At 41.7% G+C, this 16,340-nt stretch overlaps 1 protein-coding gene and 1 pseudogene across 4 annotated transcripts in view; both read right to left on the bottom strand.

The window, feature by feature from the left end:
• Positions 1-171: 171 nt before the first annotated feature.
• POLR3C (RNA polymerase III subunit C) overlaps positions 172-16,340 on the bottom strand; it is a 21,301-nt gene continuing 5,132 nt past the window's right edge. For 2 of the 3 annotated variants that reach the window (XM_023515488.1, XM_012807651.2), the window contains exons 5-15: positions 15,838-15,926; positions 11,427-11,531; positions 11,196-11,288; positions 6,892-6,972; positions 6,595-6,646; positions 6,092-6,152; positions 5,557-5,707; positions 3,956-4,057; positions 3,792-3,841; positions 2,141-2,290; positions 172-338 (exon numbers count right to left, since the gene is read on the bottom strand). In XM_023515488.1, coding sequence (XP_023371256.1) covers positions 257-338; positions 2,141-2,290; positions 3,792-3,841; positions 3,956-4,057; positions 5,557-5,707; positions 6,092-6,152; positions 6,595-6,646; positions 6,892-6,972; positions 11,196-11,288; positions 11,427-11,531; positions 15,838-15,926 — 1,016 coding nt within the window. In that variant the 3' untranslated portion in view covers positions 172-256. The remainder of the gene's footprint in view (positions 339-2,140; positions 2,291-3,791; positions 3,842-3,955; positions 4,058-5,556; positions 5,708-6,091; positions 6,153-6,594; positions 6,647-6,891; positions 6,973-11,195; positions 11,289-11,426; positions 11,532-15,837; positions 15,927-16,340) is intronic. The other variant, XM_023515489.1, reaches the window with a different exon arrangement.
• On the bottom strand, positions 7,381-8,669 carry LOC100959041 (annotated as a pseudogene). The gene has a single exon (XR_153978.3). The product of XR_153978.3 is annotated as a 60S ribosomal protein L3 pseudogene (transcript).

A 16,340-nucleotide genomic window follows, 5' to 3' on the forward strand; every position in this document is an offset into this window, starting at 1 on the left:
AATTGATGCATCTGATAGATGATTTATCTAGTTGATGTAAGGATTTTTTTCTACTGTCAAGATCTGATGAAGGGAGAATATAGTGATGGGTCTAAGTATCAGCATACTCTTTCAGATGTGTCCTTACCAGTAGGGATAGAGAGGGAGTTTCACACAAGGATCTACAACTTATCCCACTGCAAATAATGCACCCAGCCACTTCCTTTATTTTTCTTTCCACCTCCCTAGATCTTTTGAGGAAAATGACTCTTCTATGTCATAGTCTCTTCATGGTGCTCTCTATGTATGACTCCAGCAGGAAGATGGTTTCATCCACCTGGATCTCACTGGCATCCAACCTAAGTGAAAAAGTGAAAGCATTTGCCTAGACTGAATGTTCATTAGCATATTTAAGATTAGAGGCTGAGGTGGGTATGGTCATTGAGAATTGGTTAGTTGCTCTTGAGAGTAATAGGTGAAAAGCAGGAGACAAAATTAATTCTTCCAATTACTAAGCATCTTTTAGGTGCTAGGCACTATGGAAACTGCTGAAGATGCAAAGATGGGAGAAGTTAAGAACCACTGTGTTAGAGCGTGTTAGTCTAAGTTGCAGCCAGGAGAAAGAATAGCATATATAAAGGAACAGTTATAAAAGGACTTAGTGTGTTTTAAAATAGCAAGAAGCTGAGAGTGGCTGAAGCTTAAAATGAGCTGCGATTAGGAAGAGAAGAGAAATTTTCCAACCTGTACAAGCCTTCAAGGAAAAACTCATAGCTAACATCACATGTAATGATGAAATACTAAAACCTTTCCCCCTAAGATCAGGAGCAAGACAAGGATGACTGCTCTTGTACTTCCATTCAATTTTTTAAAAGAGGGTCTAACTAGGACAATTAGACATGAAAAAGAAATAAAAGGCATGCAGATTAAAAAGGAAGAAGTAAAAAATCTCTATTCAGATAGATAACAGGATCCTATATAGCAGCAATTCTCAATCGGTGTGTTGCGACTCCTTGGTTCCATTTGTAAAAATGCGGCAATTAGAAAGGTTGAGAACCACTGCTATACAGAGAAAATCTCAAAGAAGCTGCAAAAAATTACTAAAAGTAATAAATGATTTGGTAAAGTTGCACAGTACAAAATCACAATACAAAAATTGGTTCTTCCTCTCTACACTAGTAATGAATGATCCAAAATAAAATAAGAAAGCACTAAACTAGCATCAAAATTAAATACTCAGAATACTTTTAATGAAACGGTAATTTGTACACTGCCTAACTGCCGCTCTCAAACATAGCTGAAAGAAATTAAAGAAGACCTAAGTATATGGAAATACCTCCCGTATTCAAGGGTTGGAACATTTAATATTGTTAAGATTGTAGTATTCCCCAAAGCAATCTACAGATTCAATGCAATCCCTCTTAAGGTGAGTGGTGAGGAATGAAAGGAAATGAAAATGCAGATAGGGTGTTATGAAATTGTGAAAGGCACTATATGTCACCTCAAGGACTGTGTCCTTATACTGTAAATACAAAGAGTCAGTAAATCACCTAAAGTAAGAGAGTGATATCAATCATTTTCAAAATAATAACTTTGAGAGCATTGTTGAGAAACGGTTTGCGAAGGTCTAGGAGAGAGGTGATGAAGAGCTCTCTGTGCACCAAGATGAAAGGCCAGATGTGAGACACATGACTGAGGCAAAACTAAGCTGGGTGCAGCTGCTCATGCCTGGAGTCCCAGCTATTTGGGAGGCTGCGGCAGCAGAAACTCTGAAGCCCATGACGTTGAAGCCTGCCTGGGCAACCAAGTGAGGCAACAAAATCCATTTCATCTTCTTCTTAAGGCCTACTAGATGGCTCTGTTGGGACCTGATAGATTCTGATGACAAATTTAATCTACTACAGAATTAAGGTTTGGTCCCTTAAAAAAAAATTAACAGTTCTTGGTGAATGAGACTGTGTATGGTAAAGAAGGAGCTGAGAAAGTCTTCAGAATTGCTAGTTTAGAAAAAATATGAGTGGATTAAATTCTGTTCACTGAGCTGAAGAAGAAGACAGTGAGTTTAGGTTTGCTCATGTTAAGCTGGAGGGGTTGCAGGATATTGAGATGAATTTATCTGGAAGGTATTTTGAAATATGGGTCTGAAGTTTATGATGCTTACTTGTTGACATTACGTTTCAGGGTCTCTAGCTGCTGACGTTCAGGAGCTGTGATCATCTCCTCTATTTCTTGTAGCTGTGCCTCTTCTGCACCTGTGGCCTGCATAGATGCAATGATGGCTTCTACCCTCTGAGACTTTTCTAGTAGACGCCTGTCAGACAAACACAACTCTGAGGCATGTTCCCTAACCTCGGAGATTCTCTTACTGTTCATGTATCTCTTAGGTACAATGCCTCCTTTTACCCTATTCTAGTCAAAGTTGGTAATGTTACCTTTTTTTTTTATTAAATGATAGCTGTGTATATTAATGCAATCATGGGGTACAGTGTGGTGTTTTCAAATACAATCTGAAATACTTTCATCAAACTGGTTAACATAGTCATGTCATTTTCCTAGTTATTGTGTCAAGACATTTATATTCCACTTTTAGAAAGATTCACTTGTACCCTTGTAAGATAAACCATAGAGAAGATCCCTCGAATCACCCTCCCTCCTCCCATCCACCCCCATCCCTCTCCTCCCCTCTCCCCATTTTTTTTTTTTTTTTGAGACAGAGCCTCAAGCTGTCCCCCTGGGTAGAGTGCTGCGGCATCACAGCTCACAGCAACCTCCAACTCCTGGGCTCAAGCGAGTCTCCTGTCTCTGCCTCCCAAGTAACCACAACGCCTGGCTATTTTTTGGTTGTAGCCATCATTGTTTGGCGGGCCTGGGTTGGATTCCAACCCCCCCCACCTTAGGTGTATGTGGCTGGAGCCTTAGTCACTTGAGTCACAGGGGCTAAGCCGCCCCTCCACATATTCTTAGGCTATAATTAGGTTATAGCTTTCACATGAAAGCTATAAATTAGTTTCATAATAGGGCGGTGTACATTGGATACTTTTTCCTCCATTCTTGAGATACTTTGCCAAGAAGAACATTTTCCAGCTCCATCCATGTAAACATGGAGGACGTAAAGTCTCCATCTTTCTTTATGGCTGCATAGTATTCCATGGTGTACATATACCACAGTTTATTGATCCATTCGTGGATTGATGGGCACTTGGGCTTCTTCCATGCCCTAGCAATCATGAATTGGGCTGCAATAAACATTTTGATACAAGTATCTTTGTTGTAATATGATTTTTGGTCTTCTGGATATATACCTAATAAAGGAATTGCAGGATCAAATGGCATGTCTATTTTTAGTTCTCTAAGTGTTCTCCAGACATCTTCCCAAAAGGAACGTATTAGTTTGCATTCCCACTAGCACTGTAGAAGTGTTCCCTTTTCTCCACATCCACGCCAGCATCTCTGGTTTTGGGATTTTGTGATATGAGCTAATCTTACTGGAGTTAGGTGATAATAATGTTACCTTTTAAATCATGTTTTCTATGAACTTCTTTGGAAATGTAACGTCACTCCTGAAACTCTTACTGCCTCTCATTTAAAGTTTGTTGCATTTATGCATTCCTCATAGGTTTAATCTAAAAGTTATTTCATCGAGGGTATGTTAGAAAAGTATAGACTACTGCATGATTTATTCTAATGTAGGCCAATGATTCAACATAACTAGACTGGTTGTTATCTCTATTGGTTTCTACTCCTATGGAAAATTTCCCTTCAGGCCTATGACCTTGAAAAATGTAAATAACTCAATTGAAAATGCTACTCACTTGTTCTCTTTGGTTTCGAATTGCCTCCTTTCTATCAAGTTGGCTATGCTCTGAGGAAAGAGAAGAACGATAACAAGTCATAGTATTATTCACATAGCTCAGGTAAAATGGGTAAAGGGGGCAGGGTAAAGGATGAGATTTGTCTGTGGTCCAGACTGCGTTACCTTGTAGCACCTGTGCAACAACATGCGGGCAGCTGACAGGATGTTCACAGTATATAAATAGAAAGTCCTAGATGGAGCATGGTCTGGTGTTTTGGGAATTTCCTATTTGTCCATAGAAAGAAAAATAAGAGACATTATTTTGTTCTTCAGACCTGGCAAAATAAACACCCATTCCATCTGGAGCAACTCAGCCTTCTCTTTTACTTACACTTTCCTCTTCTTTAGTCATTCACTATCTGTGTTTATGTCACAATCAGCCAAATGGTGAGTTAGGCTGTCCTATTCTTTCCATTTGATGATAAACATCAGGGAAGAAAGGAAAGGGAATTTTTTTTTTCTTTTTTTAATTGAGACAGAGTCTCACTTTGTTGCCCTGGGTAGAGTGTCATGGTATCACAGCTCACAGCAACCTCTAACTCTTGGGCTTAAGCAATTCTCTTGCCTCAGCCTCCCAAGCAGCTGAGACTGCAAATGCCCAAGTCACAATGCCCAGCTATTTTTCTGTTTTAACAGGCCAGGGATGGGTTCGAACCTACTAGCCCTGGTGCATGTAGCCAGCACCCTACCCACTGAGCTATAGGCACTACCAGGAAAGGGAATTTCTTTCTTTCTTTTTTTTTGGTAGAGACAGTCTTACTTTATTAATCTCGGTAGAGTGCCACGGTGTCACACAGCCCACAGCAACCTCCAACTCCTAGGCCTAGGTGATTCTCTTGCCTCAGCCTCCCGAGTAGCTGGGACTACAGGCACCCGCCACAACGTCCAGCTATATTTTTTTGTTGCAGTTTGGTTGGGGCCAGGTTCGAACCTGCCACCCTTGGCATATGGGGCTGGCGCCCTACCCATTGAGCCACAGACCCCGCCCAGGAAAGGGAATTTCTTTATGACAAACTGTACTATTCTTGGCTCAGTGCCCTAGCTCAGTAGTTAAGGTGCTGGACACATGCACTGGGGTTGGTGTGTGCAAACCCGGCCAGGGCCTGTTAAACAATGACAACAACAACAAAAATAGCCAGACGCTGTGGTAGGTGCCTATAGTCTAACTTAAGAGTTTGAGGTTGCTGTGAGCTGTGATGGGCAACATGGCACTCTACCAAGGGCGACATAGTGAGACTCTGTCTCAAAAAACAAAAACAAAAAACAAAACTGTATTATTCTTATATTACCATCTACCACCATTTTATAGATGGGAAAAATGATGGTTGGTATCTTGTTCAATGTAACTGGGTAATGCAGAGCTGTGATCTGACTCCAAAATCCACTCCATTTTCTTTGTTGTAGGGTCTACTACATGGCTTTGCAAGGACTCAAGAGAAGCTGTTGGTAGATTTAATCTATTACACAAGTAAGGCTTGAGGAAAGGCAAGATAAAAATGACAGAGGAAAAAAGGGATAGGGTGGCTCTGGAGTGATGTCTTGGCTGTACTTCTTTCTTATGAGGCTAATTAAAGCCCCACATTATCCTTCAAGTGTTTGTGAGTCATTTCTTTCTATCTCAGAGCTGGATATAGAGTTTGCTTAGGGTTCAGGATGTTTGACTCATCAGTTTTTATCACCCTAGGTCAGCTTTGCTGGTTGGCAATTATTACACCACTGGTTACCTGGAGTGATATGAAATTTTCTGAGAGCATCTTATATAGCATATCCTTTGCCTCCTTTGCAGGAATCATTGCAAAATCTTCTACCTGCTTCTGCTCTAGGTGTTTCTTTTGTAAAACTAGACGAAATATTCTGGCACAGCGAGACCCAAATCTAGAAAGGAATGAAGAAAGCAAATGTCATGACAACATAGATGATTCGATTTACCTCCTAGTTACAGATGGAGGTTGTTGCATCAGTAGAGCCAGGACCAGAGAGAACAGTGATCAGAAAATTCTTTCATAGCTCTACAGGTTGGTTATGGTACCAACTGCTGACTCATTTGAGTGCCACAGGTCCTGCATTTGTAAGCAAAGCCTTTAGGGAGACTGGTTGATCTGTATCATTGAGAATTAAACAGCAGTCCAGTGAAAAATGGGGCAAAGTGTGCCAAGGTATGGCTATACTGATTGCTTACATAATAATCAAATTACTTGCTCAAATGGAGTATAGATAGGAATTGCCTGACCCCAATCCTAATTAGAGTGACCTCCTTACCTCTCCTGTACAACGGACTCCAGGGTGGCTGTGGCTAGGGATGCTAATGCCTTATGGAGGTCTTTGTGTAGAGAATTAAGGTTATTCATTAATGTTTTGGCCTGGTTACTGTGATTTTACTTTTATCCTAAATCTCTAATTTATAATTAAAAATTAAATGCTATTTTATTTTTCACATTGGTTTCATTTATGGCATATAACTGTTTCAAAAACTTAATAAATGAGGGTGTTTGAGTAAGGGTTTTGCTAAAGTTAATTAAAAATATTTTTTTACTTTAAAAAAGAAACATTTTTTTGATACTCACCACTATACTAGTGAGGACTTTGTACTTCTTTATCATCACTGTAGTTCATTGAAAATTCATAGACAAATTCATAACAAATGACTTCAATTTTCTGACTTATTTAGTATAATAAACATTACCAAATCTTTCTTTCATAAGTCATCATTCTGCTTCATAGTTCAGGCTGCCTGACTATAAGGAAACAGCTAGTAAGGATACTGATGACATACATTCCTCCACCACTGTCGCCAGACTTTCCAACAAACTCTAGCTATTAGAAACAAGAGAGAAAGAGTGTGTATTAGCTGAATGGAAAGTCCAGTGATTCTATTCCCAATGGAGCAAATCTGGCCAGGAGTCTGTAGCAGGTAGCCTTCCTATCAAATGATGGTACATAAATTTTTTGGCTGGCTAGGCAGAGAATAAGGCTATAGGAGATGATAATAGGCATCAGTGGAGGAAATAAATTGTAAAGAGAGTAGACTAAAGAAAAAAGGAAAGCAAAAATAAACTTACTGGATCATCTGCCAGCAGAGTAAGATACTGATCCAGAACTTGCTTAGAGATGTTATAGCCAACAGGTAGGGATCTGAAGATCTATGGAGCAAAAAAGACACTGAAAGTGGGTTTGGGAACTTACAACTGCTAACATTACAAAAATAAAGGTGTTTTGGCTTGGTGCCTTTAGTGCAGTGGTTACAGCACTAAACACATATACCAAGGCTGGTGAGTTCGAGCCTGGCCTGGGCCAGCTAAACAACAATGACAACTGTAATAACCAAAAAAATAGCTAGGGGTTGTGGCAGGCCCCTGTAGTCCCAGCTACTTGGGAGGCTGAGACAAGAAAATCACTTGAGCCCAAGAGTTTGAGGTTGCTGTGAGCTGTGACGCCACGGCACTCTACCGAGGGCAACATAATGAGACTCTGTCTCAAAAAAAAAAAAAAAGATGTTTTAATTTCAGGTATCACAAGTATAAAAATGTCCCAAAACATTCAAAGCAACATTTTTTTTTTTTTTGTCATTAGAAAACAACTTTTATTGGGATCCCACCAGCTGTACAATCTGTTCCTGATATTAAGCTCCTTCCTCCTTAGCAATTCGGTCTTTCTTAAGTGGTCCTATGAATGCTTTCTTCTCCTTCATAGTCTGGAAGCGGCCATGGCCAAACTTGGAGGTGGTGTCAATGAACTTAAGGTCAATCTTCTCCAGAGCCCGCCGTTTCGTCTGTACCAATAAGGACTTGCGGAGGGTGATGACTCGCTTCTTGGTTCCCACCACACAGCCTTTCAGCATGACAAAATCATTGGTCACTTCACCATAGTGGACAAAACCACCCAAAGGATTAATGCTCTTGTCAGACAGGTCATAATCAGTAGAGGCATTGTTCTTGATCAGTTTGCCATCCTTGATAAGGTAGCCTTGGCCAATCTTTTAATTTTTTTTATTGATTTCTGTGCGGTGATGGTAGCCTTTCTGCCCAGCCCGTGCCACAGAGAAAGCCACCCGGGCAGGATGCCATGCCCCAATACAGGCAACCTTACGCAGTCCTCGGTGGGTCTTGCGTGGCAGCTTCTTGGTATGCCAACGACTGGTCACCTCTTTGTAGCCTTTGCCCTTGGTCACCCCAATGACATCCATCACCATCATCTCATCCTGCCCAAACACTTGGTTCACAGGGACCTGCTGCTCCAGCCTGTTCCGGGCCCAGTCTAGCTTCTCGGCCACAGTGCCTCCATTCACCTGGATCTCCATCAGATGGGCTTTCTTCTGGCGTAGAGGAAGCAGGCGCATCTGGGTGTGGGCAATGATGCGGATGACTTGGCAGTACTTCTTCATGCTGTTGAAATCCTTCTCCAGCTGTTTCTTGCCATCATCATCCTGCCATTTCTTGCAGTATTTGGTGAAGGCCTTCTTAGATTTACGCCAGTTCTTATAGAAGCACCTTTTGCACTCATCACTGATATGCTCAGCAAAGATGGTCTTGAAAGTCCGGAGGCCTCGAGGAATTTCCACGTAGCCCACAATGCCTACAACCACCATGGGCGGTGTCTCTACAATGGTCACAGCGTCTACAACTTCCTTCTTGTTCACCTTGGATCCTGGCCTATTGACTTCCCGCACGATGTGGGTCATGCCAACCCAGGAAGGCTGTGAGGTGGACAGGCTTAGATGGATCATCCTTAGGGAAGCTCTTCACCTTCCCACGATGCCTGCTGCTGTGCTTTCGAGGCAAGAAGCCCAGAGATCCATGTCTGGGAGCTGAGAACTTCCTGTGAGACATTGTGTCCTCAAATCCCGCTGGTAGACCAAAGCAACATTTTTTTTTTTTTTTGAGACAGAGCCTCAAGCTGTCCCCCTGGGTAGAGTGCCGTGGCATTACAGCTCACAGCAACCTCCAACTCCTGGGCTCAAGCGAGTCTCCTGCCTCCTCCTCCCAAGTAGCTGGGACCACAGGCACCCGCCACAACGCCTGGCTATTTTTTGGTTGCAGCCGTCATTGTTGTTTGGCGGGTCCGGGCTGGGGATTCGAACCCGCCACCTTAGGTGTACGTGGCTGGCGCCTTAGCCGGTTGAGCTATAGGCACCGAGCCCCATTTCTTTTTTTTTTTGAGACACAGTCTCAATCTGTTACCCTGGGTAGAGTGTTCACAGCAACCTCAAACTCTTGGGCCCAAGAGATTCTCTTGCTCAGTTTTTTTTCCTATTTTGGTCTTGCTCTTGCTCAGGCTGGTCTTGAACTCTTGAGCTCAGGTGATCCACCTGCCTCAGCTTCCCAGAGTGCTAGGATTACAGGCATAAGCCAACATGCCTGGTCTAATTCTTAACGTTAAAGAGATGGGCAGGGGTGGGGTGGGGTCTCTCTTTCTTTTTTTGAGACAGAGTTTCATTATGTTGCCCCTGGTAGAGTGCCATGGTGTCACAGCTCATAGCAACCTCAAACTCTTGGGCTTAACTGATTTTCTTGCCTCAGCCTCCCAGTAGCTGGGACTATAGGAGCCCGCCATAGTGCCCAGCTATTTTTTTCATAGTTATCATTGTTGTTTGGCAGCATCTGCCATCCTTGGTGTATGTGGCCGGCACCCTAGCCACTAAGCTACAGGTGCTGAGTGCTGAGCTTTTTTTGAGACAGCATTTCAAGCTATCACCCTGGGTAGAGTGCTGTGGCATCATAGCTCACAACAACCTCAAACTCTTGGGCTCAAGCAATTCTCTTGCCTCAGCCTCCCAAGTATCTGGGACTACAGGAACCTGCCACAACGCCCGGATATTTTTTGTTGCAGTTTGGCTGGGGCCAGGTTCAAAACTGCCACCCTTGGTATATGGGGCTGGCGCCCTATTCACTGAGCCACAGGTGCTGCTGAGGCAGGAAGATCTCTTAAACCCAGGAGTTGAGGTTGTTGTGAGATAGGCTGATGCCATAGTACAATAGCCTGGGCAACAGAATGAGACTCTATCTCAAAAAAAAAAAAAAAAAAAAAAAAATCTGTATATCTATATATCTGTATCATATAAAATTATGAACAGTACATAATGCCTGATAAAATAAGCTACTTGTTTATGTATTTACAATACTATATTTTTTTATCAATATTTTAGAGTGAATGGGAGTAGTGGCTCATGGCTGGAACCCTAGTACTCTGGGAGGCCGAGGTGGGTGGATTGCCTGAGCTCTTGAGTTCAAGACCAGCCTGAGCAACAGTGAGACCCTGTCTCTAACTAAAATGAAAAACTGAGGCAAGAGGATCACCTGAGCCCAATAATTTGAGGTTGCTGTGATGCCACAGCACTCTACCCAGGGTGACAAAGTAAGACTCTATCTCAAAAAAAAGAGAAAACAAAAAAATTTTTTTAAGAAAGTATATTAAACAACAAAAAAAAGTTAACTGTACAACAGCCTCAGGTAGGTCTTTTAAGAGGTATGCCAGAGAAGGCATTGTTATTATAGGTGATGACAATCTCTATGTTACTGCTAATGAAGACCTTTCAGTGAAATAAGATTCAGAGGTGGAGGACTGTTGATACTGACAATTGTGACCCTGTGCAGCCCTGGGCCCTAGGCTATACAGTATGTGTCTTCTTTCTTTCTTTCTTTTTTTCTTAGAGACAGAGTTTTATTTTGTTGCCCTTGGTAGAGTGCTGTGGCATCACAGCTCACAGCAACCTCCAGCTCTTGGGCTTAGGTAATTCTCTTGCTTCAGCTTTCTGAGTAGCTGGGACTACAGGCGCCCACCACAAGGCCTGGCTATTTTTTTTTTCTGTTGTTGTTGTTGTTGCAGTTTGGCCGGGGCCAGGTTTGAACCCACCACCCTCAGTATATGGGGCCAGCACCCTACTCACTGAGCCACAGGCGCTGCCCCAGTATGTTTCTTATTTCTTAATAAAAAAGTTTAGGAAGTTAAAAAAAATTTTGAACAGTTTTTTTTTCTTTGAGACAGTCTTGTTCTGTCACCCTTGGTAGAGTGCTGTGGCATCATAGCTCACAGAAACCTCAAACTCCTGGATTCAAGTGATCTTCCTACTTTAGGCTCCCAAGTAGCTGGGACTACAGGCCCTTGCCACATCACTCAGCTATTTTTTTTTTTTTCTATTTTTTAAGTAGAGATGGGGTCTCATTCTTGCTCAGACTGGTCTTAAGCTCCTGAACTCAAGTCATCCTCCCAGCTTGGCCTCCCAGAGTCCTAGGATTACAGTTGTGAGTCACTATGCTGGGCCCAAAAGTTCAGGCTCAGACCTCAACTTAACCCTAGGCTCTATGTATAGTAATTGTTATAAACCCAAGAGTCTGTCAGAAAACTAGCACAAGAACATTAAACTCACCTCATTGGAAGACAATGGCTGGGTGAAAGGGGCACCAGAGGGAGTAGTAATCTCACTCATCCGAAGCATGGTCCGTACGATCTCACTGCTTGTCTGGTTTTAAAAAGTAAACTGTAATTCAGAAATCGCCTTGCTGCCCCTGCACCCCTGCTCTGGCTATATGCCAATGACCATATCTAACAAATAAATGAACATCCCTGAAGACCACTGAAAGACTCACTCAGACATTACCTGGTCCATCCTGTTGGCAACTGCACTCACAATGGCTTGGTCACGGAAGTGTTGGTGGAATCTGTCAAGGTTGGCCTGCCAATAAATCCCATCATCTGGAATGGGCTGAGGGAGAGAAATATTTAGGCTTAGAAATATTTAGGCTTAGAAATATTTAGGCTTGGCGCCTGTAGCACAGTGGTTACCGTGCCAGCCACATACATTTAGGGTGGCAGGTTCGAACCTGGCCTGGGCCAACTAATCAACTGCAACAACAAAAAAAATAGCCAGGCGTTGTGGTGGGCACCTGTAGTCCCAGCTACTTGGGAGGTCGAGGCAAGAGAATTGCTTAAGCCCAGGAGTTGTAGGTTGCTGTGGGCTGTGATGTTATAGCACTCTACCAAGGGCAACATAATGAGACTCTGTCTCAAAAAAAAAAAAAAAAAAGAAAGAAAGACAGAAAGACAGAAACATTTAGATACAGTAGACAGCTTTCTGGTGAGATGTTTGGCTTTTAACTGTTTACTATTTCCTTTTTTACACAGTAGCAACTAAATTGGTTGGAGAAAAATCAATCATGCGGATTAGTGTCTTGACAAACCTCAACTTTAAACAGGTTCTTTTTGAGACACAGTCTCAAGCTGTCGCCCTGGGTAGAGTGCTGTGACATCACAGCTCACAGCAACATCTAACAGTTAGGCTTAAGCGATTCTCTTGCCTCAGCCTCGTAAGTACTGGACCCAGGCGCCTGCCACAATGCCTGGCTGTTTTTTTTTTTTTTTGTGGTTGTCATTGTTGTTTTAGCTGGCCTGGGCTGGGTTCAAACTCGCCAGTCTTCATGTATATGGCTGTTGTCCTACCAACTGAGCTACAGGTGCCACCAAAACAAGTTCTTTAAGCTAAAATTTCCCACCGACTCCTCCCTTCTTACTTTCAGCAGATGACCTTTGATTTCAGCCTTTGCCTTTGATTTCACAGAGAAAATAGAAGTCATTAGATCAGAACTTATTTACCTTTATTCACACATCACCATTACATTTCTTTCTTTATTAAAAATTTCTATTGTCACTCACTTTTATCACAACAGAAAAATTCTGCCAACCATTTCTACCACTGTACTGACATGTCAGTCGTCACTGGCATTCCAATGAAATTCCAACATTGTCCTTGAGGACTTGTTGTAAGTTCAAAGAATACCTGTCAGTTCTGATCTTATTTGACCTCTTAGAAGCATACGACACAGATGGACTTTTTCTTTTTCTCTTAAAACACATGTGGCTCCTTGGATTTTATGACATTTCTTTTTTCTTGGTGCTACTTCTAAACTTCCCTGCTACCCTTCCTCAGTTTCCACAGATTCCTCCTTCAGATCCTACCTATAAATACTGGTGTTCTTAGGGTTCTGTCTATAGCCCTCCTCTTTCTATTCTACATGCTGTACTTGGGTAATTTTATCTGCTCTTCAACTATTGATGCATTTCCAAATCTACTAGTTCCAGAACTCTCTACTAAGCTCTGGATATTAGACTGCTTACCTGACACTTTGACCTGTTGCTCAATCTATTCTGTTTTGTAAGTTTTCTGGTAATCACATTATAACCAATCCAATTTCCTTTTTCCTTTTTTTTGGTGGGGGGACAGAGTCTCACTCTGTTGCCTTGGGTAGAGTGCTGTAGCATTATAGCTCACAACAACCTCAAACTCGTGGACTCAAGTGATCCTCTGGCCTCAGTCTCCGGAGTAGCTGGGACTACAGGCACCTGCTATATGCCTGGCTATTTTTTTCTTTTTAGAGGTAGGGTCTCACTCTTGCTCAGGCTGGTCTCTTGAGCTCAAGCAAACCACCCGCCTCAGCCTCCCAGAGCGTTAGGATTATAGGCGTTAGCCACTGCATCCTGCCTACCCAACCCAATTTCTTAATTTATAGACGGGTATTATTTCTAACTCCTTGTTCTCCATCACCTACCATCCCACTACCTTGTTCTATCTATTATTCACATTTATCAGATGTCTTCTTTTCTCTTTCCTGTCATCTTATATGAAAGCTTGAATCACGGTTTAACTGGATTACTGTAATAGTCTCGTAAATGGTTTTCGCTTTTTTTTTTTTAAACAAAGTAAACACTATAAAAAGAGCAAGTAGGTTTTATGCTTCCAATCTTGTTGCTTTTGCATCATTCTATTTCTCATATAGTAGTGCCTTTAAAAAAAAATGTTTTTGAGGCTGGGCACATCTAACACTCTAGGAAGCTGAGTGGGAAGATCCCTAGAGCTCAAGACTTTGAGACAAGCCTGAGCGAAGGCAAGACCCTATCTCTACTAAAAATAGAAAAAATTAGCTGAGTGTTTCGCTGGGTCCCTGTACTCCCAGCTACTTGGGAGATTGAGCAGGAGGATCACTTTAACCCAGGAGTTTGAGGTTGCTTTGCTCTAGGCTGATGCCAAAGCACTCTAGCCTGGGCAACAAAGTGAGACCCTATATCAAAGAAAACCCAAACAACAACAACAAAAAATTCTTTTGGGGTCACAGTTCCCTTGAAAAATTTGTTGGAAGCTATGGAATGCTCCACTGAAAAGTGCACATAAGCTTGAGTACAAGTAAGCTCTCCGAAATCCATCCGTGGAATAGTACAATTTATAAACTGTTGTGCTGTAGTAATGTTTCTAAAATATAAACCCCCTTTATTCTTCTGCTTAAAATCCATTGATGGCTCCCTCTTGCCTTCAGGATAGAGTTCAAACCTCTTAATCAAAATTTTTTGGGATCTTGCTAGTATTCCAGGTCCTAGGGACAAGCTAAGATACTGCCCTCAAGGAGTTTAAATTCTGGGAGCAAAAATACAAACATATACCCAAATAGTAAATAATTTCAGCTATATATAATAAATGCTATGAAGAAGATGAAATGGGAAAATGTGGTAAAGTCTGGAGTAGGGGTGTGTAATGGTGCTTGAGCTTTAAGAAAATAACATTTGAGTTGATACAGGGATGATAAAATAGGCAGCTACAGGAAGATCTAGGGAAAAACATTTTAAGCAGAAGGAATAGTAGCAGCAAAAGCCTGAAAACTGAAAAGAATTTGACATGTGTGAGAGACAGAAAGAGAGCGCATAGATGGAACACTGTGAGCATAAGAAGACTGGAAAGAGTTGTCTCCAGCAGATCATGTGAGGCTTAATAGTGCACTGCTTGGATTTCTCCTAAGAGCAATGGGAAGCTATTAAAGGAGTTTAATCAGTAACATGTTTTGTGTTGAATTTAGAAAGTCATTTTGGCTGCTATGTAGGGTAAGAATACAGATAGGAAGACCATCAAGGAGTGTTGACAAAGTGTTGTTAAGAGATGACAGTATCTTGGACTAGGGCAGCAGTTCTCAGTCTGTGGATTGCAACCCACAGGAACTATATTAAAGGGGCGTGGCATTAGGAAGGTTGAGAACTACTGGACTAAGGGAACAGCAGTGGAAAAGGTGAGAAATGGTTGGATTTGAGTTAATTTTGGAAATTGGGCTGACAGGTTTTAACGTGACAGCATAGATTTTAGTGTAAGCAAATTGTGATGTGCTAGGTGGTTGGCCTAGATCAGTGTTTTTCAATCTTTTTTTTTCTCATGGCACACTTGAATCTATGGTTAAACTTCTGCACCACACTTAAATTATGTTCCAAAAAAAAAGAGTAAAAAACGGTGTGGTGCCTGTGGCTCAAAGGAGTAGGGCACCACCCCCATATGTTGGAGGTGGTGGGTTCAAACCCTGCCCTGGCCAAAAACTGCAAAAAAAAAAAAAAAAGTAAAAAACGAATATAATTACTTTGCTTTGAACTGCTTTCAAAAGTAATTTAATTAATGATATTTAAAAAATTTTCTTGGCACACCTAAGATCCTCTCATAGCACACCAGTTGAAAATTACTGGCCTAGATTGGTTTTGTCTTTTAATAAGATAAAGAAATTTGTGAAGGAGCAGATTTTGGGAAGGGGAAATAAATTATTATTATTTTTTTGCTAACTAATTTTTAAAGGCTTATTAGACATCTTTATAGGGATGCTGAAAAGGCATCTGAATATAGGTTAGGTTTATACATATCTTTTTAGACTCATTTCTCATTTTGGCCTCCATAAATCTATAGGTTCCAGCCTGAACAACTTAAAAACTTTTTCTGGGCCACTCTTTGCATTAGCTGTTACCTTATGCAGTGAGGTAATGGAGTAGGGGTGTATAATGGTGCTTGAGCTCAATGAATGAAGTTAGGCCTCAGAAGGGAGATAGCAATGGAGTTCACTCTTCATTGGTCTATTCCTGGCCAATACTGAATGAAGTACATAATCCTACTGGTTCTTAGCTCAGGAACTGTTACACTATCTCAGGGCTTGTTATCTGGGTGTTCTTTCTGGTCTGCTTGAGGGTGAGGACTCCTAATCAAAAAGCCCCATTACCTCTTTGTTATCTGTGGTATGTTTTGGTCTCTTGGCCTTGGGCTCCCCAGCAGCATCTTCATCAGATGATCTCCTCCTTTTACCTTTTCCTGCCAAATAAAACCACCAGGGAGTTAGGCTACACCTCATATGATGACAGGAAACTACCAGACATGAGAGCTGGTATCTCTTCATCACAAAGACATCTATAGTTGTCTCTAAGTTAGAGCTACTTAGGAGGCCAAGGAACCATAAGAAACTCCTGTAAATGATGAAGTCATCTGAAACTCAACTTGCTCAAAAAGAAACTCCAAATTTTCTCCATCAAACTGCTCCTCTACAGTGCTTCCTTTCAAAACAAATGGTACTGTCACATCTTCCCATGTGTGGATGTCAGATGTCATTCTTGGTACCTGTCTCCCTCATCCCTTCTATATCTACATTTTCACCACTCTGTCTACATTTACCTTTGGTCTGTCTGCCCATCCTTTCTGTAGATAGAAAATCTTTTTTTTTTTTTTTTT

The sequence above is a fragment of the Otolemur garnettii genome, unplaced genomic scaffold (genome assembly GCF_000181295.1).
Source record: "Otolemur garnettii isolate 467f Iridium unplaced genomic scaffold, OtoGar3 scaffold00073, whole genome shotgun sequence".
NCBI classification, from domain to species: Eukaryota; Metazoa; Chordata; class Mammalia; order Primates; family Galagidae; genus Otolemur; species Otolemur garnettii.